Source organism: Capricornis sumatraensis, chromosome 2 (genome assembly GCF_032405125.1).
Source record: "Capricornis sumatraensis isolate serow.1 chromosome 2, serow.2, whole genome shotgun sequence".
NCBI lineage: Eukaryota > Metazoa > Chordata > Mammalia > Artiodactyla > Bovidae > Capricornis > Capricornis sumatraensis.
Window position 1 is genome coordinate 192,210,758 of NC_091070.1, and position 24,661 is coordinate 192,235,418.

The 24,661-nt window shown below is 50.9% G+C and overlaps 1 protein-coding gene across 1 annotated transcript in view; it reads right to left on the reverse strand.

Annotated features, from left to right (window-relative positions):
- Positions 1–3,478: 3,478 nt before the first annotated feature.
- The window catches only part of MROH7 (maestro heat like repeat family member 7), a 40,421-nt gene continuing 19,238 nt past the window's right edge, over positions 3,479–24,661 (reverse strand). The window contains exons 11-22 of the mRNA XM_068966281.1: positions 24,447–24,601; positions 21,926–22,064; positions 19,523–19,713; positions 18,204–18,341; positions 16,076–16,190; positions 12,581–12,721; positions 11,721–11,900; positions 10,679–10,834; positions 10,274–10,396; positions 6,510–6,612; positions 4,257–4,319; positions 3,479–3,723 (exon numbers count right to left, since the gene is read on the reverse strand). Of these exons, the coding sequence (XP_068822382.1) occupies positions 3,479–3,723; positions 4,257–4,319; positions 6,510–6,612; positions 10,274–10,396; positions 10,679–10,834; positions 11,721–11,900; positions 12,581–12,721; positions 16,076–16,190; positions 18,204–18,341; positions 19,523–19,713; positions 21,926–22,064; positions 24,447–24,601 (1,749 nt within the window). The remainder of the gene's footprint in view (positions 3,724–4,256; positions 4,320–6,509; positions 6,613–10,273; positions 10,397–10,678; positions 10,835–11,720; positions 11,901–12,580; positions 12,722–16,075; positions 16,191–18,203; positions 18,342–19,522; positions 19,714–21,925; positions 22,065–24,446; positions 24,602–24,661) is intronic.

The following is a 24,661-nucleotide window of genomic DNA, read 5'->3' on the forward strand; positions in this document are numbered from 1 at the left end:
TGAGATGGCAACAAGCCCTCTGGGCCAGGTGTGCCTTCCTGAAACCACTGGGTTCCCAGCAAATGGCTGCTGGGCCCTGCATTGGATGCCGCAGTCTCAGGAGCTCACAGCCTGGTCTAGAAGGAAAGATACGCATGCAGCAAACCCTAAACCCAGTCTGGTCACAAGCCGGCTCAGTGGAGGAACAGAGGAATGGCTGTTCCTTGGGGGGGTTCGAGGAGGGTTCATTGAGGAAGCAATGCAGATCTCAGAGCAGAAATGGGGAAGGTCTCTGCAGATGGATAGGGGCTGGAGGGAAGTTGGGCATTTTAGGCAGTGGAAGTCCACGTGCAGAGACATGGGGATGGGCAACAGCCTGCATGCTGAGTTAACAGGAAGGTCAGCAAAGTAGGTGGGAGTCATAGGTCAAAGGGTGAATGGGTGTCCTTTCACCCTTTGTGCTGCAGAGGATGGTGAGATGCTGACAGACATAGGGGAAAATTTGTCTTAGGAAGGCCTGGGTTGCAGGTGAAGGATTGATAGGAGATGCTGGGTTAAGAAATTGCCAAGGAGGATGCTGGTGAGAAGCCAGGGGAGAAGAGAGATCTGAAGCCCAGAAACAGAGCTAGCAGGCTTGCTCGTTATTTGATATAAGAATGAGACAGACAGCAGGGCTCAGGATGCCACTTGGAGGGGCCATGAGCCCTTCAGGACCAGGACTGTGTCACTTACCTTCTGCGTCACCTGTACCCAGGGGAACACCTGGTCCATATGTTTTCTTCCAAATCTAAATCTCCTTTTCCACACTTCCTCCTCCAGCCTAGTCCCTGATGATTCCTGTATTATTCTCATTTCTTCTCTTCTTGAATACAGAGCCTGCAGTCATTTTGCTTCCATTTTAAAAGTGTGATTCCATAGGAACTCGTTTTGCAGGTGATGATAGGGAAGGTTCAGAGAAGGGAAATGCTCTTTGACCCTTTCAAGGTGAGACTGTTTGGGGGCCTTTGCCAATAACTGAGCCTGCCAGGTGCCTCTGTGCTTTGAAACCACCCAGACCTAAAACGTGGCAGCTCTTCTTTGTCAAGGCCACCCAGACCTGGGCTCTGTCTCGTGAAAGTAGCAGTGTCTCTGGGTGGAAAGGGCTCAGACATGGGAGTTGGGAGGCCTTTGGGATCCACACTTCTAATTGCTTTCTGGCGTGACATTAGACAAGACCCACCCATCTTTGAGCCCTGTCCTCATCTGTAGAACATGGATAATAAAGCCAGCCTGCCTTTCCCATGACTCTGTATGGCTACTGTGAGATTCAAATGGGGCAATGCTCATGAACATTCTTGGCAATGGACAAGGTTATGCAAAAGTACCACCCCCATTTCTTATTCTAATGCAGACCCAGGATCCCGATGGGTTTGGCCTACATTTGTTGGAAGATGATTGTGTGGTTATGTTACAGACTTACGTCTCTTTCTGCTCTGCACACACACCCAGGGAATCTCAGCTCACATCTGTGCTCAGATAAATATCCCAAATCTGTTTACATCTTAGATCCCTCTGCTGAGCTCCACCATGTGCAGCCAGTACCTAGGAGATATCTCCACTATCATGGAAGACAAGCCCCTCAAGTTCACCATGTCCAGACTGAGCTCATCTCTCCCCAAACCTGCTCCTGGTCCTGAGGACCACTCAGTGGGGGACATCATTGGCCTGGCCATCTGCCCTGAAATCTGGGCACCATCCTGAGGTCTTGCTCTCCTTGCTGTCAACCACCAGATTCTGAAAATTCTTCCCTAGTCACCCACAGGTCCAGCCATACTGTCCATCCTGTATTGCAGCCCAGGCCCCTGCCAGACCCCAAAGCCCCCGGCCAGACGTCCTTGTCCTCCCCTCCGCTCCTGCGTGAGCTTTCCTCTCCTTTTTCTCATTTATTCCTCTGAGCCTTCCTCCTTTCCTCCTCCCATCACTCTAATGTGTTTTAATGTGCGTTTTTCAGTTTGTAAGTGTCCTTTGCAAACGTAACTTCTTTTGTACATGCATTTTATATGTATTTTTTTTTTCCCGCAGCACTAGGTTTTAGGTCCCATCCATGGTGTTGCATGTACCCTTACTGCTTCTAACTGCTGCATGGGACTCCGCGGTGCCCATTCATCTCCTCAGGGTGGATCCCCAGGCTGCCTCCTGTCCCAGGCATCACAAATAACTCTAAGAAAGACTTCCTCATACATCTCCCCTTAGGGACCTGTGGGAAGATTCCCTGAGATGTGTGACCGCGGTGGAAGTGGTGAGTCATGGGCGTGCATAAACTTAATGTGAGTGAAGAGTGACAGATTCCTGTCCAGAACGGCTACTGCCCTCCCCACGGCAGTGCCTGTGTGTGCACAAGGAGGAAGCTCTCTAAAGCAGACATCCTCCTGCATCTCCCCCTGCTTGCCTCTCCCCTTCCCACCACACCTCCCCAGGCTCTCTGAAGTCTTCTCCTTAACACAGGCTCCAAGGCCATACTAACCCAGCCCTTGTCCTCCTCTCCCCTCCCACTCTGAGCTCCAGAGCACCTTCAGATCTGCCGTGGATTCTTCGTCTCATGTGCCCTGCTCTTCTCCATACATGCCTGATGTGTAGGCATCTTTCCAAACCCACTGGAGGGGGTATCTTTTTTCTGGGAATCCTTCCCTGATCTCCCACCCCCAGTTAGCCTCTGGACCTCACAGTCCCCACACTGCTGTTCAGCACAGCATTGACCTGCTGGGCTGTTGGTGTTTTATATGTCTCTAATACTTCCATGAGGCCAAAGTTCATCAGCCTCAGCACTTTTGACAATTTAGGATGGACATGTCTTTGCTGAGGGACTGTCCTGTGCACTGTAAAATGTTTAGCAGCATCCTTGGCCTCTACCCACTGATGATAACAGCCTCCTCCCCAAGTGGAAACAACCAAGAATGTCTTCAGACCTGTCCAGATCACCCCCAGTTGAGAACCACTGCATCAGACTATCAAATGCTCAGGGCCTGGGGCTGGGTCTCATTCATGTCTGTATCTCTGGCACTCAGAGCAGGCCTGGTCCAGGTTAGGTGTTCAGTAAATGTTGCCCGAATGAGTGGTGGCCAATCTCTGGGCAAAGACTCGAGGGTGGGGCTCAGAGATCAGGATTCTGGGATATGCATATCATGGGGTGGGGATGAGGGGATCTCTTCTTTTCCTTCTCCAAAGGCTACCCAAATCATCGTCTCCTTTTGTTCTTATTCTCTCCCTGTGAGGGAGGGGAAGCTGAGACATCTAGCAAACTTACCGTGTGACCTTGGACAAGCCATTGCACCTCTCCTGGCCTCAGCTTCCACATTTATAAGAGAGCCTGAGTGCGTCTATGAATGTTGACTGAGTCGATAGTAAAGAACATGCTCATCTCGCAGGAAAAACTCCATGGGGAGAGGCAAGCTATGCAGCATTTATAGGGATCGTGGCTGGGGCCTTGGCCACCTCCAAAGAGGGCTGAGGCTCAGGAACATCACTGCTTCAAAGACATCTTCCAGGAGCCCAGCACCTGCATGATCCAAGAGCGCCGCTGGTGGGAAGTGGGCAGGTTCTCACAGCTCGGGCTCCAGCGGTGCGTGGTGGCCGGGTCACACACCCATGCGTCCCCATGTGGCAGTGGCCAGGAGCTCCGCCAGCAGCTGGCCAGGATGTTGTCCTGGGCCTGGGCAGCACAGATGCACACTGACGCTTCTGGGTCGTGTCTCAGGTTCTCCAGAGCTGAATTATGGGAGGAGAGTGGTCACCTGTTAAGTCTAGGTCCTCGCCTGAGTCTCACACCTCATCCTTATCACTTCATATCTTAGCTTGGGTACTCTGCTCAGCATCCCCTCATCTCCCAGCTCTTCAAATTGTTCGTGTCTTTCAAAGCTTGGATCAAAACCTGCCTTCTCCAGGAAGTCTTCTTGGACTGTCCAAGCCTTCCTTCATGCTCCCATCAGCTTTCCCAGTTATGAAATTAACATGTCCCTTAAGAGTCTGAGCTACTGGCTCTGCACTAAATGGTTTTTTATCTTGTTTTCTGAGTCTGGTTTCCTGGATTGTAAGCTCCCCTAGCAGGTGGACTGAGTGTTCTGTGTCTTAGCGACTCCACAGTAGCTAACATGTACTCACCGGGGTCAATGTTAGCACAGCTGGACTAAGCTGAAGCCCCTGGCATTGGGTCGTAACCCTCCCCTCTCCCATTTCCCGCTGTGAGCCTATTCATTCCCGCACTGGCTCTGGAAATCTCGCCAGCGCAGGACAGGACTCACCAGTTTTAACTTCATTCATACGATCTTCCGTCATGCTGCTGTCCATACAGGGGACCAGGGACCCTTGAGCATAATCCAAGATGTGAGTGGGTCCATCTCCTGATTCTGACTGCCCCCCTCAGACCAGATCTCCTCGGAAAAGCTCTCCTACTCCCACAAACGAGGACACAAACAGAGAACTTCATCTTGACCCTGGGACAGATTCCTTGAGAGGGGTCCTGGGAGGGGTGGAAGATCCAGTGGGCAGAGAGGGCAGCAGGACAGGGACAGGAGCAAGGCCATAGCTGACTCCGAGAGGTGGTCCTAGGAGACCCCTTCCCTAGGCTGATCTGTAGTGTCCTCCTCCAAGAATCAGGGAGGTGCTGCCTCAGTGCCCCCTCTCCAAGGAGCAGTAACAGGAGGGTACCAAGTGCCTCGCATACCTTCCCCTCAGGTGGTTGGTGGGATCCCTGGAGAGGCTGAAACTCAGTTCCTCGGCAACATAGCTCAGCCCTCCCCTGCTGCAGCGGCTCCTAAAGTACCTGCAGATCCCTGAAAGTGCCCTATCTCTCAGAAGGCCCCTACCGTACTTTGTACCTTACTAATTCCTATTTGTCCTTGAATATTCAATTTAACGTGGCTGCTACTCTAGGAAATTTTTCCCTACCTTGCCCCAAGCTAGTTATAAACGCCTCTTTAGGCTCCCAGAGTCTCTGAGTCTGTCTCCACCTGTGTACACAGTGTGATGTGTTTTACTTGTGATTCATGAACATCTCCCACCAGATGTGGGGTTTCTTCAGCTTAGATCTGCTAGAGATGGGGGAGCAGGAAAGATAGTCTGAGGGCCTCAGAGACACTTGCTCAAGTGCATGCGTGTGTGCGTATTTCTAGGGCTGCTACTGCTGTTGCTGCTAAGTCACTTCAGTCGTGTCCGACTCTGTGCGATCCCATAGACGGCAGCCCACCAAGCTCCCCCATCCCTGTGATTCTCCAGGCAAGAACACTGGAGTGGGCTGCCATTTCCTTCTCCAATGCATGAAAGTGAAAAGGGAAAGTGAAGTCGCTCAGTCATGTTCGACTCAGCGATCCCATGGACTGCTCCTCTGCCCATGGGATTTTCCAGGCAAGAGTACTGGAGTGGTTGCCATTGCCTTTTCCAGGGCAAGTGTTCCTAAATTTTTGTAGGGTCTCACAAAAGACCTATAACCCGCAAGAGGTTAGGAATCAAAACACCAACATTCTTAGAAGTGATTAGTTTGGAACAAGATTTAGAGAAGCCAGCGTTTAGGAAATACATCACTCTGTTTAAGGAGCTCCCCCTGAGCATGTCCCCACAGCCCAAATGATGCCCCCTCCAGCTGGGCATTGCTCATCTGCCCCCGAACTGACCATGTTAACAGCTGCCCCCACATCTCCCCAGTCCTGACCATCGGCATCACCTCCTGAAAATTTCTTTGTTTCTCTAGACTAAGCGCAGTGCCTGACACAGAGTAGAAGATCAATCAGTGTGTGAGGCAGAGGCCAATGGATACATGCATGGATGACAGGACGAATGAAAAATTGCACATGAATTGGGCAAAGGTACAAGATGGCGGCCTCTCCAAGCCTCTCTGCAGTAGGGTCTCCTGCAGACCCTTGAAGGATATATGGCTGGGGGAGGGAAGGAGAGTGGCTGAGAGGAGACGGCATACCGTCAGAAGTGTCCTATGGAGGATTCTGAGTGAAGGGAACCTACTTGGTTTTTTCCCCAGAAAGACAGAGGTTGGGGTTGTGGGAAGAAGGAGGAAGGTGACTGTCACTGAGGGAGAACCTTTATCTGCCAGTCTTCACATTTTAAAAAAATTCTCATCCAGGCCACAAAGCAGGAGCGGATCCCTATCTTGCCAATCACCTTACAGATCTTACAGAGGAGGCTCAGTTGGCATCACACAAAAAGGCGATTGTGGAGCTGAGATCCTAGTTCGCTTCCCCCTGTGCAGACTGGTGCTTCCTGCTGCAGGGCAGGCTCCTGCTGCGCCTGGACCTTGCAGTACTGGGGACGGGAGGTGGGGCAGGTGAAGCAGCGATTCTACTGCCTACAGATGCCAAGGTTATGACCTCGGTCCACTTCCCAAGCAGTGATCTCAGAAGAAGGGAGACCTTGCTGATTTATATCAAAGCTGAGTGCTGGCCAAGCCTTGCATCCAAAGGGAGGCATCCACCCTGGGCCAGAAGGGCCACTGCTTCCTTCCAAGGGGAGGAAGCAGCAGAACTAGGTCTGCCAGGGCAGGTTACCTATGAACATGACTGAGGACTTCCGCAGGGAGGCCCGAGGACTCTTGGCATACTCCAGGCTCTGGCTGAGGAACGTGAAGGCGCTGTCTCGATGGGTGTCCACCTGGGACAAAGAGAAACCAGAGAATGCTGGGCCCTCAGAGGGAATAACCACCCATCTACCCCTCCCAAAGCTAGGAACCAGGACCCAGTCAGGCAGCTGAGCCCTGGCCCTTTGCCTCCTAAATAACTCTGCTACCCATTCGGGACTCTTCCAGAAGCCAGACCTCATGTTCTCTTAGCTGACTGCAGCAATCATGTTAATGGCCTTCCTGCCTTGGGTGTCTCCTCTTCTGATCCACCCACCTGCTACAGGCCAGGAGGCAAGTTCTAAAATACAAGTCCAGCCAGAGCTGAGAATGGATATGGCATGTGAGGGACATGACTAAGGAGACGGGTCTGACTAGGGTGAAGGATTCAAGTTACAAAGCGGTGGGAATAAACTACAGACTTAGGAGGGTCTTAAAAGTCCTTCAAATACAGACAGAAAATAGGGCTTCCTTATGCATTAAAAAATAAGAAGCCAGCATCCATTCTTAATAGGGCAATGACAAAGTAATGTTTTAGGCAAAATAGTCTGACAGTGGTGTTCAGGTTGGGTTTGATCAAGTAGAAACCAGGGGGCAGGCAATCTGCTAAGAGACTGTTGAGGGAGATAAAGAGAGGTCTGGTCTGGTCACTCTCCTATTGACAGTCTGCAATCAGGGAGTAACTGTGGTGCTGGAGAAGACCCTCGAGAGTCCCTTGGACAGCAAGGAGATCAAACTAGTCAGCCCTAAAGGAAATCAACCCTGAACATTCATTCGAAGGACTGATGCTGAAGCTGAAGCTCCAATACTTTGGCCAACTGATGCAAAGAGCCAGCTCATTGAAAAAGACCCCGATACTGGGAAAGATTGAGGGCAGGAGGAGACACGGATGACAGAGGAAGAGATGGTTGGATGGCATCATCAACTATATGGACATGAGTTTGAGCAGACTCCAGGAGACAGTGAAGGACAGGGAAGCCTGGCGTGCTGCAGTCAGTCCACAGGGTCGCAAAGAGTCAGACACAACTGAGCGACTGAACAACAGCAATAACAAGGTCAGGGAGGAAACTCCTGGGCTTAGTGTGCAAAGTGTTCATGATCATGTTCTTTCTCAGCCTCAGGTCTTTCTCTACCACTGCCTCCATGCACACCATGCTCCAATCCCAGGGCAAGGCACAACTCTGCCCAAATCCGTGCCCGACACAAGCCATTGCTCCTGATTGGAGTCCCTTTCCCTCTTTCCTTCCTGATGAGTCCCTCTCATTCTTTGAGGCTCAACTCAGAAACCGTCTCCTCCCTGAAGTTTTCCACAACCCTCTGGCACAGCTAATCTCACCACCCTTGGCATCCCTGCAGCACGTTTCACGCCTTTGTCATGGTGCCTATGACACTGGACTTATAATTACTTATACCTGTCTCCCCCACTGGATCTGTAGTTCCCCCCAAAGAAGGGACCTTCTCACTCAGCTCAGAGTCCTCAGCACCCTGGACGGAGCTTTGCGTGGTACAGGTGCCCAGAAAGTACTGGATGAATAAATGAATGAATGACTAGGTTACTGACCCCTCTCTAAAGCTAAGGCCAGAGGCTGACCTTCATATGAGCAGAACTGTTGATGCTTGGAGAGCAAAGAAGAGACTGAGAATCCAGAGGTCTAATGCAGAGGTCACAAGCTGGCAGCCCACAGGCCACAAATGGCTGGCAGGGCAGAGGCCAGCACAGTATTTTAACCAAATTGACTGTTAATTAAAGTCTTATAAAAATCTAGCTTTCTTGTGAAACTGAAGGCCCTGGCGAGAGTTGGCTGCATGGTGGTTGGAGCTCTCCGTTCGTGCTTTCAACAGAGCCTGGCCCCTCCAGGTTGCCATGGCCCAACCACCCCTACATCACTTATCTGCCCAGTCACTGGTCATGGTTAGTATTCGTATTAGCAGCACTGGCCAAACACTTCTCCAGGCCTCTTTTTCCCTCTGTAAAGGGAGGTAACAATATTAGGCACTGGATTGCAGAGGCTTTGAGCACTATTGATAATGATTATTACTGCAAAATAACAACCTGTTATTTTGTTTATTTGTTAGGTTGATGGGGGAATGGGGATGCTGCATGCCCCATCCAGACCTCCCTTAGGATGTGAAGGATTTATTCCCCCAAGTACAGATTGCCCTGGTGGAAGAGAACTGCTGGCCCAAAGTCACGTCCCTTCACAGGACAGCTGGCAACCGATGACAAGGTAAACCACAGCCTCAAGACCTTCTTCAAGGGGCAGAACCAGAAACTGACAGACCACTCAGTCTGTATGGAGACCTGACCGCCAGCCCCAGTGTGAAGAATCTCGGCATCATGCTGGCTGAGACCTTCCCTGAAACCACACTGCAGCTTGACTCCTCTGCCGCTTCCGCTCCCTGCCCTCCCTTCCACAGCGGCTGGTCCCAGGGTGCTCCCTAATAAACCTCCTGCATGCTAAGCTCTGCCTCAAAGCCTGCATCCCGGGGAACACAGCCTGTGACTACAGGAAGGGTAGATGGGCCTAGATGGCAAAGCGTCCGAAATGGTACATGAAGGAACCCGGCTGCATCCTGCAGTGCAGCGTATCGCTGTGTGTAGGGCTCTCTCCTACCGCAGAATGTTCTCGAGTGTTACCTGGACAGGGGGTTCTGTGGTTTAATAATTTGGGGAAACCATGAATCAACCATGAAATTTCCTCAGCACAGAGCATGTCAGAGCTCGAAGGTGCTGGTGACACTGCGAACCTCAGAGAGGAAGATAACGATGCAGTCTTTCCCAAACTTACTTGTCTTGGATCTTTTTTCTCCTGTGGGGCATTTCTTGTAGGACTGACATCACAGCGAATACGTGCTGGAAATTACTGTTGTAGAAGAGGGAGCCGGTAGAGTCCCTCAGGCAGGGATGTGATATAGACAGACTCGGGTTTTAACCAGATTCTGGCAGCCTTAGTGGGGAATGGATTGGAGGGGCTGAGATTCAAGACTGGGGGACCCGCTGGATGGCTGGACTCATCTGAGAAACATTTATGACCTGAACTAAGGGAATAATAGTGGGAAGGGGGAGGGAAAAACAGATTCAGAGGTATTTAGGATATTTAAGATCGATCAAAGGTGAAGGTAAGGGGGACCAAGAAGCCTTTAGGTTTCAGCTTTGGGGATTTAGAAGGAGAGAGAACTGACGTTGGGAAGGCCATAAATTCAGAAGAGATATGCTGAGTTTAGTTGTGTGTGGTCATTGTGGGCAGGGGAGGGCTTCCCAGGTGGCCCTAGTGGTAAAGAACCTGCATTGCAACGCAGGAGACAAGAGATGCGAGTTTGATCCCTGGGGTTGGGAAGATCCCCTGGAGAAGGAAATAGCAGCCCACTCCAATATTCTTGCCTGGAGAATTCCATGGACAGGGGAGCCGGGTGGGCTACCATCCATGGGGTTGCAAAGAGTAGGACAGGACTGAAGCGACTTAGCACAGCACACACACAGTCACTGGGGGAGATGTCCAGTAAGCCTTGGAGAAGGAACACCAGAAGTGGGGAGAGAAGTCAGAGGTAAAGATGAGCTTCCAGGAGCCAACAACGTGTAGGTAGTAATGGAATTATCAGTAAGGATGCTCATGTAAAAAGGAGGAAGAGACAAGGAAAGAACTGGCCACCTCCAACATACTCATAAGAACCCACTGTAGTCTTAGAAGCACTCACAAGGTACTTGCAAATTTTGGCCACCATCTGCTGCTGGTTGTCCCAGGGCTTCTGGCTGTAAGCTTTTTTTGGCAGTTCCCAAGCCATGAAGCAAGAACAGCGGAACAGGGTCTTCACACATTTCTGGGGGCCAATAGGAAGAGAATACCAGAGCTATGCAATTCCAAAAGAGTTGAACTATTCTCCGGAAAAAAAAAAAAAGTACAAAACTGGATTTTGGGAAAACAATTCCTATCAATGTTTGAAACATACAAGGAAAGTTGGCTGTTTTGAAAAGAAATACTGGCATGGGTCCCTTTTGAAAACAGGCTTGGCCAGACTTGGTTGCGTGATGGATTGTCTGTGATTCCAGGCTGGGTTCTGTAAAGTGGGCTGCACCCGCAGGACTCAGGGCTATGCACTCACCTGGCTCACCTTGGCGTTGCCCTCTTGCATGGTCAGCAGCAGGGGCACCAAGGTGCTGATCAGCTGCTCCTCCACAGCCGGGGTGCGGGGCGACCGCAGCTTCTGAACTACCTTGCCGTACAGGTTGATGCTGGAGGAGCGCACGTCCTCTCGTGACTGGGGCAGATGCAGAGGCTCAGGTGTGCTCCATCCTCCAGGAGGCCGCCTGCACCTCTGTGCCCCACGTAGAGGCTCATGGCCTTCTTCCCACACATTCCGAGGGCCCCTCCAAGCATAAGACGCACAGAGACGAAGAACACTGAAGGCCACCTGGTGGGGCTGATCTAGGGCTGGCTTCCTCCTCATCAGAGCCTGGGTCAGGAGCTCTGCCCGCTCTTCCCAGCAGGGACCCCACTGTCCTAAAAGGTGCCTTTGTGACAAGTAGAAAAATGCCCCCCTTTGCTGAGACCAATCAAAGAATTGTGACCCCACCCCCCACCCCCCTCCCCCGCTTAGGGGAAGAATGGGGGAAGGGATAGTTAGGAAGTTTGGGATCGACAGGTACATACTGCTGTATTTAAAATGGATAACCAATAAGAACCTACTGTGTAGCACAGAGAACTCTGCTCAATGTTATGTGGCGGCCTGGATGGGAGGGGAGTTTGGGGAGAATGGATGCATGTGTGTGCATGACTGAGTCCCTTTGCGGCCCACCTGAAGCTATCACAACATTGTTAATCGGCTATACTCCTATTTTGAAAAAAAAGTTCAAAGGAAAAAAATTGTTACTCCTCTAGATAGACCAATCACAGAGAGGCAAGTCTCTGGGGTAACGAGCACACAAAGAGACCTCCTTCTGTGAGAACCAATTAGAGAAGGAGCTTTCTCTGTGCAAACCAATTACAAAGAATTTGGACCAGTTGGGACGAGCACCCATTCCCCTTGGGCTGACTCAGCCCTGCTCGGGTCCCAACAGGCCGTGGGAGCTACTACGACCCCTAGAGTAGTAAAGAACTGCCCTCCAGGTGTTACCCCCATCCTCCCACCCTCACGGAATCCTTACATCGCTGAAGTGTGGCAGCAGGGTCTGCAGCACCTCCACATAGACTGAATTGTCCATCAGCTTCCGATCCTGCCCCTTGAAAATGGTCTTGAGGTTGTGGACCGCCTCCACCACCAGCAGCCCATCCACACTCTTCAGACCCTTCACCATGGAGGGCAGGAGGGCCTGCACCTTGGCGGCCTGCGGAGAAGGAGTATTTGGGGCAGGCGCTCCTATCTGGTCTAACAGGTGAGGGGCCCAGCCTCTGAGTCACAGAGATGAACTTGGTCAAGCAAGTCCTACCTCCAGGCCTTTGCTTATGTTATCCCGCCTGCCTGGTACGCCCTCACTCAAACTCCCGCTGTTTCCAAAGCCCTCTTTAGCCTCACTGACTCCTTCCTAGCCTGCAACCCTGAGGGCTTTTGTTGTCTCCCCACTTCTTGGCACTATCTATAGATGATACCCTGTGTTGTTAGTTTTCTGAGTCTATGTCCTGTCCCTTTGTCCCTCTAAATCATAAGCTGTAACGACAGTGCTTAGTAGAGAAAAACAGCACTTTTTAAAAGGCTAATGAAACATCAACAACCTGCGACTCAGCTTCCTAATCTCTAAATTAGGAATAATTACTGCTATCCCCCGCCCCTCCTAAACATACTGCTCTTAGGGTCATTGCGAAAAATCTGAATTCGGAAAGTACTTTTCAAAAAATAAAGCATATAGGGAATTAAGGGATACCCATTTTACAGATGGGATAATTAAGACAGAGACAGAAATGAGCTCTGATTCCAGTCACCAGTATTGGAGAGTTGCGAATGGCCAAGCTCTATCCTTCCTCTTGTCGGGGCCCTGGCTGAGTGGGCTCTCCCCTGCCCTCCACTCACCTTTTCAGTCCTTTGAGCCAGGATGACCAGGCCTCGGATGGACAGCACCTTCATGATGGGGTCCCGGTGGCTCAGGCCTTCCGCCATCCGCCCCAGAGAGTACTCCTCAGGGATCCGCCGTACCTGCTCCATCCGGAGGAGCTGAGGGAATAAAGATGATTACTCCCCAGTGCAAGGAGTACCCTCAGGGCCCATTTGCCTCTGGGGCCTCATTCACACCTATCCACCCTCTAGTCTGTATTCTTACAACAAGCTTCTAACCAAGCTTCCCATCATTCACGGAATGACCCAGGCTGTTTTGTCCCTTCTGTGTGGGCAGGGATGCTCTTCTGCCAGGCCTCTCACCTCCACTCTAGCCCCAGCTCACCATGCACGGCTCCGGCCAAAAGTCAGCCCCTGCCGCCATGTTTGAGGGTCCCCAGGCCTCACCTAGGCTGACTGCCCCCTTCTCTGCGCCCCTGGGGGCCCTGAACACAGAAACCTTATTGCCCCCATGTGCTTATGCACCTGACTCCCACATCCTATCCCCCTGGAGCTTCTTTGAGGACACAAACTGAGCCTTTCTCTTTGGGCACCAGTTACTGATGCAAGCTCTGGGATGGAGTGTGTGCTCAGGGAACCCTGTTGGCATGAGTTCACAACCAAGAAATGGTTCCTTTCCTTCTTGGAATTGTCCTCCTCCAGAGCCCACCATTGCAAGGTTAGTACCATCAGCCCCACTTTGTCCCAGCCCCAAACCAGGCATCATCCCCATCGCCTTCCTCTCCCCCTCCCCTGCCACCTCCAGCATCCAATCAGTCTTCAGTTCCTGCCTAGTCATCCTCATAAGCACTTTTCCCATCTGTTCCCTTGCCCTGCATCTACTGTGACGATTGAGACCACGTGTCTATGATGAAAAGAGAAAGCTGGGGAGAGAAAACAGGACAGCTGATGGGGTGGGGGTGGGGAAGGCAGGAAAGGTGGGGCTCCACCTACCACCCGCCCTCCACGCATCCATAGAGCTACACTCAGCTGCTCTGCACCAGGTTCTGGGCTGTGACTAGAGACACAGAAATGTGACAATCGTAAGAGCAACAGAGCTTACTTGGGGAGTACTTCCTGCGCTGGCACTTTACATGAACTCACTTACTCCTCATCAAAACCCTTTGAGGTGGGCAATTCATTATCCTTGTATTGTAAATGAAGAAAGCAAGGCACAGACAGGTTCAGCAACTTGCCGAAGGTCACACAGCTCCCTTGAGGACTCCACCCACCACTGGGAGAAGCAAGTACCCCTTCAGGCACAGCATGGGGAGTCTAGGGGTGCCGGGAAAGGACATCTGAGCAGCATCAAAGCGTCACTGTGAACATGTCGCGCCACCACTTCTGGGGAGAGAGAGAAGGACTTGGAGCTGGGAGAGGACCCCTGTCCCAGGGAGGGAGGGCCACTGCTCAGGGCTCCAGGGGAGTGCTGGAAAAGATTAAGCCTACAGTCCCTGACCTCATGGAAACGCCTCTCCCACGAGGCTAACCAAGGTAGAGGAGCCAGGTGGGCAGAGCTGGTCTGAATCTCTCTGGACAGCATGAGCTGTGTGACCTTGAAAACTGCCCCTTATCTCACCAACACATGAACATCACAATTCCTGCTTTGTAGGGCTGCTGGGCAGACAAGTGGGGTCGTATACGTAAGAGGTCAGCGTGGTGTTTGGCACATGGCACGCCCTCAAGAAATGACACTTTCCCAATTCCTCACCAGGGTCATGGGGATCCCAGAAGAGCTGAGACTGTAACCTGGACTTCCGACCCGAAGACACATGCAGGTCCTCCTGAGGTGACACGTTCTGCTGGTGCCTGCAGAGCCAGGGAAAGTGCTTACCTGGGTACTCACTCACCCATCTGTTTGCCTCTTCTTAGAGGCCTTCTTGGGGCTGGGTCTAGGGATGCCAGGCATACATGATGTGGCTCCTGTTCCCCAGACTCACAGTCCACTGGGGAGGCAGTGCTGGATTTGCCATGCTGCCCCCATCCACCTGGCTGTCTTTACTCAAGGCCCAGTTCAAATGGCACCTCACCCAGGAAGCCATCCTTCACCTTCCACTGTCTGAGCAGACAGTGAGCCTCTGAGCCCCACTGTACAGACCCTGGTGATAGCCCAGACCCACTGTGTGCCAGCTAGAATGTCACAGGAGGAGGAAGGGTTGGAGGTTAAGCGAGTGGGTTTTCCAAGTGTCATCGACTAGTGACTGGAGAAACAAAATGTGGTATGTACATACAGTGGAATATTACTCAGACTTAAAAAATAATGAAATTCTGACCTGTGTTACATGGACGAGCCTTGAAAACATTATATTAAGTGAAATAAGCAGGACACCAAAAGACAAATATTGGTGGTTCCATTCGTATGAAACCTACAATAGGCAAATTCATAGAAACAGAAAGTAGAGTGGTGGTCACAGGGTCTGAGGGGACATGGGAAGGAGAATTAGTGTTTAATGGGTAGAGAATTTCAGTTTGGGAAGGAAGATGGAAAACTTCTGAAGATGGATGGTGCTGACGGTTGCACAAAAGTGTGAATGCACGTCACACTGAAGGCACAGACAGTGAGCTGTACACCTGAAAATGGTCAACATGATCACTAAATATATATTTATTACATCCATAAACACAAGCACACACACAAAGCTATAGAGGGAGTGCGTATTTTACAGCCCAGACGTCTGGCTTTGAATCCTGGATCTGCCACTTACCAAGCTGTGTGGCCTTGGGAAAGGTACTTAAATCTGTGCCTTGGTTTCCTTCTCTACAGTAGGGGATGGAATAATATGTGCATCATAGGATTATTGTGAGAATTAGATGAATCAGTATGTGTAAAGCCCTAAGAATACACCTGTAAGGGAGTCAGTGCTCAATAAAATTGTTGGCTATTATTATTGGCAAGTCTGCCCTTCTGGGGCTGACACTACCAACCTTCTCCTGACTCAACTCTCCCCAGCACCCGCTCTAGTACCCTTGTATCCTCACTCAGTTTAGACGTCACTTCCTCCAGGAAGCCTCCCTGATGTTTCCCTACCCAATACAACCAAGACTTATGTTCACCCACCACAGCCTGAATTGCCCCCAGTGCACAAGCCACTCTATGGTACCCTATGATATAACTAGGATGTCCTCTGTCTCCCCTCCTGCACCAAGAACTCCTGAGAGCAGGGCAGAACCAAGTTTATACTTGTGTCTCCAATCTGGTACCTGGTACATGGCAAAGGATGGTGGTTGCCAGGGGTACTAGGGGAGTTTGGGAAGACTCAAATTGGGTGGAGGGATGGAAAGAAGAGAAGAGATAGGAAGGAGGAGGGAGAAGACCCATGAGATCTTTTTACTCAAGAAAAATCATGTTCAGGAAAGACTCTAAAGTATTAAGTACTTATCACACAAGAGAAATGACCAGCAATGGGAACTGAGGCCTATGCTCCTGGGAAGGCCCTGGTAGCCCCTGCCCCGCTCTGGGCACCCAGTCGGTACCTCCACGAAGAAGGCAGTGGCGGTGATCTTGTGCTTCTCGTCGCCTCGCTCCAGGAGCGGGATGAGCAGGTAGAGGACACGGCACAGCTCCTGGCAGGAGTAGTGCACCATGGCCCTGGGGAGGAGGGGAGCAGTGCCCTCAGGCTCTCCAGCCCCAGGGGGCCCGCCGCATGGGGGCCTGGCCCCACACTCAGAACTCTGGGCAAGCCCCAGTCCCCCGTGTTCCCGCATCCCCAGGGTTTTCCACCTGAACAGGATCTCAGAGCCCATTGGATCACACTGCTTTATTTTACAGGTGGGAAAACTGATAGACAGAGTGGGAAAGCGTCCTGCCCAAGATCACAGAGAAGATCAGTGAGAAAGACAAGGCTATGACCCCTGAATGTGCAGGACCACTCCAGGAGGAAAAGACAGGAAGGAAAGAATTTGAGGACCCACTCACTAGGCACCAGGCAGCAAGCCAGATGCTTTCAAGTCCTTATTGCATTTGATCCTCATCATTACCCTTTGAGGCAGGTTACTATTGTTAACCCATTTAATAGATAAGGAAACAGAGGCTTTAAGTGTGAATTGCCCAAGGTCACAGAGCTGGAAAATTGTAGAGCTGGCGCCCCAACCCACGGGTTCCTACTCCAGCTGCCTAGCTCATTCTACGAAGCCAGTGATGTTCCAAGTGTGGCCCCTGAATCAGCAGTATCAGCATCACCTGGGAACTTGTAAAAAAAAATGCACATTCTCAAGCCCCCATCCCAGACTAACTGAATTAGAAACTCTAGAAGTGGGGCCCAGCCATCAGCGTTTTAACAAGCCCTGTAGATGATTCGCCCTCAAGTCTGCACTACGCTCTGTTAGTCAGTGAATCCAGAAGAGCGTGTCAGCCATGCATAGAGTCTGGAATAAGACAGCCTGGGTTCAAACTCTGTTACCACTAGCTGTGTCACTTTGGGCAAATCACCCAACTTCTCTGGGCCTCAGATTCCTTATGGGTAACTCTGGGGAAGTAATAGTGTCATTTCACCAGTTATTGCTGTTGTTATTATTCAGTCGTAAGTCACATCTGACTGTTTGCGACCCTGTGGACTGCTGCACACCAGGCTTCCCTGTCCTTCACCATCTCCCAGAGTTTGCTTGGACTCATGTCCGTTGATTTGGTGATGCCATCCAACCGTCTTATTCTCTGTCACCCCCTTCTCCTCCTGCACTCAGTCAGTCATGGTGAGCATTAAATGGAATAGTCTGTGAATAGACGGCTCTCTGCAAGGGCCTGGAGCATGCAAGTGCTCAGTAAATACTGTTGTATCTTGAGACCCAAGGGGAGTGCACCATCCTGGACTCTCAGGCTGCAGGGCTAAGAAGCAGGATCCTCTTGCAGAAACCACATTAGTGAAATCAAGATGCACCAGCCCCCTATCTCCTTTCCCTAAGGGAGGCTGTGTGTGGCTGAGGGGAAGAGCCCTGATCTGGGGCAGGGGGCTATTTCCCAGCCTTGCCACTTCCAGGCTGTGTGTACCTTTGGTGCATAACTATCCCTCTCTGAACCTTGGCACTCTACCCTGAAAAATGTGCATTAATAATCCTTGCCCCACAAGTCAGCATAATGATAACAGAAGTAAATGTGTTGAACTCTTACTATATGCAGAGGCTGTTCAAAGTATTTTAATCCTCACCCCAAAGCTCAGAGGTGAGTCCTGTTATTGTACTGCTGATGGGAAAACTGAGACACAGAGAAGGAAAGGAACTCTGCCCTAGGTCACACAGCTGGGAAATGGTAAGCTGGGATTCCCAAGCAGGCAGACCTGCTCTCAGACCACATTCTAAACTGCTCGGCTAGACCATCATTTCTGCATTAGCATGGGAATTAAACTAATACTGTGGTGAGAAAGGTGCTTTATAAATAACCCAAGCAGCTCCACAATGCCAGGTACTGTTACAACCACAGTTTGTAGAGCACATGTCATCTTTCACATTTGTATTGTCTACTTGCTGATGGAGACAATACTCTGCCGATCTTAGAGAAGAGGTGATAGAGCAAGGGAAGGGTCTTGCCCAGAAAGAGATGCAAACCCAAGTCTGTCTGAAGACACTGAGGTCTCTTCCCTCCCTTTGACCCCTGCCCCAGGGTCCTCACCTGGCCAGCAGGGACACTCCACGGTGGTGGTTCTCTGCCTGCCCCATAAGCTCCCAGCCGCCCTGGTCCTCCAGAAAGTTAGCCTCGTATGAGCAGCCCATCTTCAGCAGCAGGGTTTTCACCACTTTGACCACCCAGCTGCCAAGACAAGGGGGGCTGAGATCTCATGTCACCCTGCTCCCAGCAGGCCAGACCTTAATATATAAAGAGCTCTTACAAATAAATAAGAAAAATTTCCAAAAGTCCTATATACAATTAGGCAAAGAACAAGAACAGTTGCTCACAGAAAAGGAAATAGAAATGGCATTTAAACTCAACCACATTCATAGTAAGAGAAATGCAATCTAAAATGACAGCAAAATACCTTTTTTTTTTTAACTTTCAGATTGGCAAAGATGATGGCAAAGTTGTGGGGAAATGAAGTGTCATATACTACTGGCAAGCTGGGTGCTTTAGGAGGTACTTCATTTCCTTTCACTCACTGATCAAGAACTTTTTCCACCATATCTTCCTGTTCCACCATAATAGTTAAACACAGAAACCTTTTGATGCACCCATTCTACTTTCAGGAATTCATCCTATGTGTACAGTCACATGTAAATATCAAGACATATAAACAGCCTCACTCGTGGCAGCGTTGCTTGTAAAAGGCTGTGAAGCCCCTAAATCGAGAGGATCCTGGTTAAGTAAATGGTGGTATATTATAATCTACACAGACGGATATTATGTGGCTGTCAAAAATAATGAGGCAGCTCTGTGTGTGATGATCTCAAAGATACAGTATATAATAAAAGCAGAAATATGTAACTATGTAAGGTTCACTACCACGGGTGTGAAAGTAGAGAATGAAAACACGTTGGCTTAGCTCTGCATCAACCCCGTCCGAAGAGCAAGAAAGAACCCGGGCCTTATGAAAGCAAACTGGGGTAAAGAGAGGAACAGAGACTGTTTTTACTGTCTTTGAAGATTTTTACTCATGTGCCTATATTAACTGTTCCAATTAACAAATGAAAATCAAATAGTTCAGCCTTGGTTATAAATCTAATACAAATCATATCTCTAGGGAGGGAGGAGGAAAATTGAAATGGTGATCTCCTTGGAGAAGGCTGATTTCTTGCTGCCATCCAGCCCTAATCAGAGAACATATACAGCAGATGTTCACAGATAGCTCTCGAACACAACTGGCTCTGTCTCATAAAAGTGCACTTCTGTTTTCCTTTCTAGCCGCGGAGCTAATTTCTACCAATCAGTTGCCCTAAAGACTTTCGTAAGAGCCTTTGCTGGTGGCTGTCCCTCTGCTGGGGACAGCAGGAACATACCGAACAGGGACGAAGCCAGGGGTCTGGGCGTCCTTCTTGGCATCCTTGCGGGAAGCCACGCGGCCGGGCAGGCTGAGGCCAATGTGGTAATGGACCTGAATGAGCAGGGCCAGGAGCAGCTGTGGATAGATGCGCCTCACACGGCCCATGCAGCTGTTGACGGACAGGAGCTCGCACAGGCCACTGGCTGCCTGGAGGTGGAGGGGAAGCTGGTGAGACGTTGCCACCCACCATCCCAGCACTCCTGACCAGGCCTGGGGTGATTCTCTAGGAGGTTGGTCCTCGGTCTTTGCTCTTCTCTGGCCCAACATGGACAAGACCAGGTTCCCCCACCACTGCATAAAGGCCCTCTGCGTGAGCCCTGCACAGTGTCACAGCGACACTTTGCTGTTGACACAGCCCTGAAAGAATCATGGTGGAAGGATTTCTTCCCACATTTATGAGGTAGAGTCTTGACCCCACTGTGCAGGGCAGGAGACAAGATCAGAGGGGGGAAGGGACTTGCCCAAAGATACCCAGCCCCTTGGGGCAGAGCTGAGGCTTGAACCCAGGTTTTCAGATTACAGGAGCCCTGCCTCTTACTGGTTCATAACATCGGTGCCCAGTCAGTGAGGTGGGGTATCAGTTGCCTCTTTGTTGGGGGCTGTTAAAACTAGACTTCCCTCACTGTCTCCTCTGAGTGACTTGAGGATATGCCAACACACAGTGATCAGAGGAGTGGGTGATGCCCAAACCAAGGATGGAATGGGCGCTGGTGCCCTAGTCACAGAACTCAGTGCTGGGGGAGAGAGGCAGAGAGATCCAGAGGTAAAGCATGGGATTCGGGGGCAGGAGATGTGGGTCTGAGTCCTGGCTCCACCACTCAGTAGCCGTGTGGCCTTAGGTGAGACGTGGAAAGTCTCTGAGCATCAGTGTCTTCCTGTGTTAAGGGATATACCACCCGCTCCTCTATCCACCATGTCTCTGTTTATTGGCTTTCCTCTACCAGATTGTCTTGCTCTCTGCTGAATCCCCGGAAACTGATGAGTATGCCTGGCACATAGTAGGTGCTTAATGTTTGTTGAATAAATAAATCAACCCAACAAAAACAGTTTTTGAGTGTCTACTGTATGTGCTGAATTCAGGCATCTCATAGATTAATCAAATGAGCCACTCTATACACACACACTATTGTTAGATCACAACTGGGGTGAACTCTTCCAAGAGAAGTATGTGATGTATATGTGCTCAGTCGTGTCCAACTCTGCGACCCCATGGACTGTAGCCCACCAGGCTCTTCTGTCCGTGGGATTCCCCAGGCAAGAATACTGGAGTGGGTTGCCATTTCCTCCTCCAGGGGATCGCCCTCACCCAGGGACTGAACCCACGTCTCCTGCATTGGCAGGCAGATTCTCTACCACTGAGCCACCTGGGAAAGAAAGTATAATATGCACATATTTGATTTGGTCAGAGTGGGCTTCCCTGAGGAGGTGGATAGCTTAAGAGATAAGGGATGAGAAGAAGTTAACTTGGCAGACAGAAATCTAGGTCGAGAAAATAGCATGTGCAAAGGCCCTGTGACCAAAGATAGCACAGTGATCAAGAAGACCTGACAAAGAGTAATGAGGTTGGAGCCAGGCAGGCAAGAGGAACACACAGCACAGTGAGGCCAGCGAGGGTTGCAGGGCCCAGCAGCACCAGCAGGAGCTCTGTGTTACCCTCAGGGGCAATGGGAAGCCATAGAGAGAGTTGGGAAGAGCAGATGTGCATTTCTCAATGATTTTCTTAGCTGTGATACAGATGGGAGGGGCTGGAGTGGAAGCAGGGAGGTGAATGGGGTGTTATCCAGCTGGCTAGGACCAGGGCGGTGCTGACAGAGCCAGAGAGAAATCTGTCTGTCCACTCAGCCCCCTTCCCACATTAGAGCCCGTTCCCTCTGTGTTCCCAGGGCCAGCCTCTAAGAGTGGCAGAAGATGCGCTTAGACATTTTATGTCTCTAAAAAGAAGAGATGAGTTACCTCATTTGATCTTCATAACTGCCATACAAGGTAGATGTTGTTTCTATTTACAGATGCAGAGACTGAGCCTCAGAGAGGTGCGGTGACTTGCTCAGGTTACAAAATAGTAAGAGAGCAAGGCCAGTTCTCAGCCTAAGGTGTGTGAGTCCCTGGTCATTCAGTCCCAGGCCATTCCAGGCTGCCGTGGTCACTGTAAGTAGCAGCAGGATGGTGCTGCTGGTGGCCCAGTGGATCACAAACAAGAGCCCGGGGACAGACTTGCTCAAGGCCACCCACTTAGCTCCGGGTAGAGCCAGGAACTAGAAGATGGGTGTGCAGAGCTCAGCGAGAGCAGGAGGAGGACGTGTTGGGGCAGTGATGGGGCCGCTGGGCACGGGAGGAAGCGGGCAGAAGGAGAGCTCCTCACCGCCAGGGGCACAATGGAGGCCCGGCCCTTCTTGGTCACGGGCTTCTCCTTCAGGCTGGTCAGGAGCAGGTCCAGGAGGTCTCGGACGTCACAGCTGGGCTTGCGCAGTATCAGCTGTCTCCACATCTCTGCTCCATTGCTGACAGGCCAAGAGCAGGGACGGTTAGTGGGGACAAGGGCAGTGGGGCCAACCCTGCCGCCGAATTATTTTGGGAGGTAGAAGGAAAGAAGCCTTTGAAATCGCATCCATGAGTGTGCCGAAAATTTTCTTGAATGATCTAAGAAGCCTGGGGCTAACAATGATCAAAAACCTACTCAGGTACTTTGCCAGGTGTTTTGCATACAAGTCATGACTTCAGCAAATGTTGAACATCTGCCATCTGCCAGCAGACCTGAGCAAGATAGTCAAGAAACTGAGGGTCACTGAGTTCTTACAGGGCCCCTCACAGTGGATTGTCAGTCTCATTTTGCAGATGCGGAGTTAAGGCTCAGAGAGGTAAAATCACCGACCCAAGACTGCAGGGCTGATGAGCTACAGAGTCCAGGAGTGACCAGGTCTGATGACTCCAATGCCTGTGCCTGTTCCTCTAGGCCTAGGAGCCCTCGGGGCCTGGGTCTTACATTTGTCACATAATGTCAGGGAGCTCCCACTCCTGACCCTTAGAAGGTGATACACCAGGGACTTCCCTGATGGGCCAGTGGTTAAGAATCTGCCTGCCAATGCAGCGGACACGAGTTTGATCCTTGCATTTTGGGAAGACGCTGCATGCCGCAAGGCAACTAAGTCCATGTGCCACAGCTTGAGAGTAGCCCCACTCACCACAACCAGAGAAAGCCTGGGAGCAGCAGCAAAGACCCAGTGCAGCCAAAAATAATAAAAAATTAACAAAAAAATTAAAAACAAAAAAGAAGGCAGTATACCAGTCAGGGAAAAGCATCTGGATTAACCTGCACCAGCCTATAGGTTCTATCCTGGGGAGGTGAAAAGTGCTGACAGCCCAGGGCACTAAAGGGTTAACAGAAACCTTCCATCCCCTGCCCCCCAATCTGGTTAAGAGTTGAACCTTCCATTAACTTTCCAGCTCTGTTCCCCTGGAAACCTGATAAAGATAGTATGTCAACTATGTTGCTAGGCAACATTGCTTATGGTAAAAATGACCCAATTGGTAAATTGTGTCTGGGTGAAGAAGAACTGCAAATGAACTGTAAGGACCACTGGGGACACTGCTGCATTGAGCTTCTCAGGGTGCAGCAACTCTTGTGACTGGGTTTGTCCCTGTGAGAATCTGGGAGGCAAAGTCCAGAGGGTTATAAGAGACTCGAGTTCCTTTAAAACCCAAGCCACTCAAGCCACGGTAGCACCTACATCTTTTCAACTGGGAGGCCCAGGGCCAATACTAGCATGAAGAAAGTGAGGCATCCAGGTCTCTACATTTAAGGAGGTCCTCAGTCTCAGGCATGCACGGGAGTGGCACTTGTGAGCAAGGCCTCCTTAAATCTCATCCCAGCTCTGTCTAATCCTGCACAGGCTGCTGTAAAGATACTGCCCTGTCCTACATCCTCCTGAAGTAACTGAAGTCAGATGTGGTCCTGGCAGTCTTGAGTCTGAATGTTTAGTGGCTCTAAGAAGAAACTTCCCTGGCTTGCAGTGAAGCCAGAAAGGGTTAAATTCTTCTGGGTGGGAGATGGGAGTATGTCACTCCTGCACTGCTCTCCCTGGTTTCTGTGAATGACACCAGCTCTTCTGGTCAGAAGTGCACCCCACTTGCACAGTTCTGCATAATTCTTTTCCATTCACTCTCAACCAACCGTCTTAAGGCGTGGATCACACACTTCTGCCTTGTTTTCATTCAGAGGTATGGGAGCATTTCCTCGGCCAGGAGCCTGGAGCAGCCAGATTTGTCTCTCTTGCCCACAAGCTGATCACCACCTGGCCACAGTCCCCTCTGCCATCAGACCAGAGCTCCCTGAAGTCTGACAACATGGAGCGCAGGGCATGCACTCAGCATGACTGGCTGCTTTACTGATCTTGCCCACCCATTTGGGGTGAGAATGTGGGTGTTATTTTGTCCTTTTACATATGGGGAAAAACTGAAGCCCAGAGAGGGCAATAAAGCTACCCAAGACCACACAGCATCTGGAGGCAGTTAGAAACAACATTCAGTTCTTTTTCCCATGGCATCATTGAAGAGCTCTGGGCTTGGAGTTGGTCAGATCTGAGTTTAGGTCATCATTCTGCTGCTTGTTCAGTAGGTTCCTAAGGCTAGAAACTTTCTGTGAGCCTCAGTTTCCTTATCTGTAGAATGGGGTTATTACGCTTGTGAGAGAACAAATAAGTGTGCAGCACAGACCCCTGGCAGGAAGGGCTTAAGGGTCGTCATAAGCAACATCGATCATGGAGGTGGGACCACTGGGAGGGCAAGGGACTCCCCTGGGTAGAAGGAGGGATCCCCAGCCCGGGAATAGGGGGCTGCATCAACTCTCTGAGAGAGAGTGGCTGGAAGCACCCATCACTCGGTACCTGTCCAGTGGGAGGGGACACATGAGCAGGGCGATGACGACCTCGGTCATGAAGGAGCTGGCCAGGAGAGAGACGGGCAGCAGGGCCACCTCGCGGGCCCGCGGCTCCTGGATGTGGCTCAGGCACACGTAGATGCCGTGCATGATTTCGGGGATCTGGGGCGCAGCCAGACAACCAGGAAGCAGGCAGAGGGCCAAGCGGAGAGGCCAAGGGGA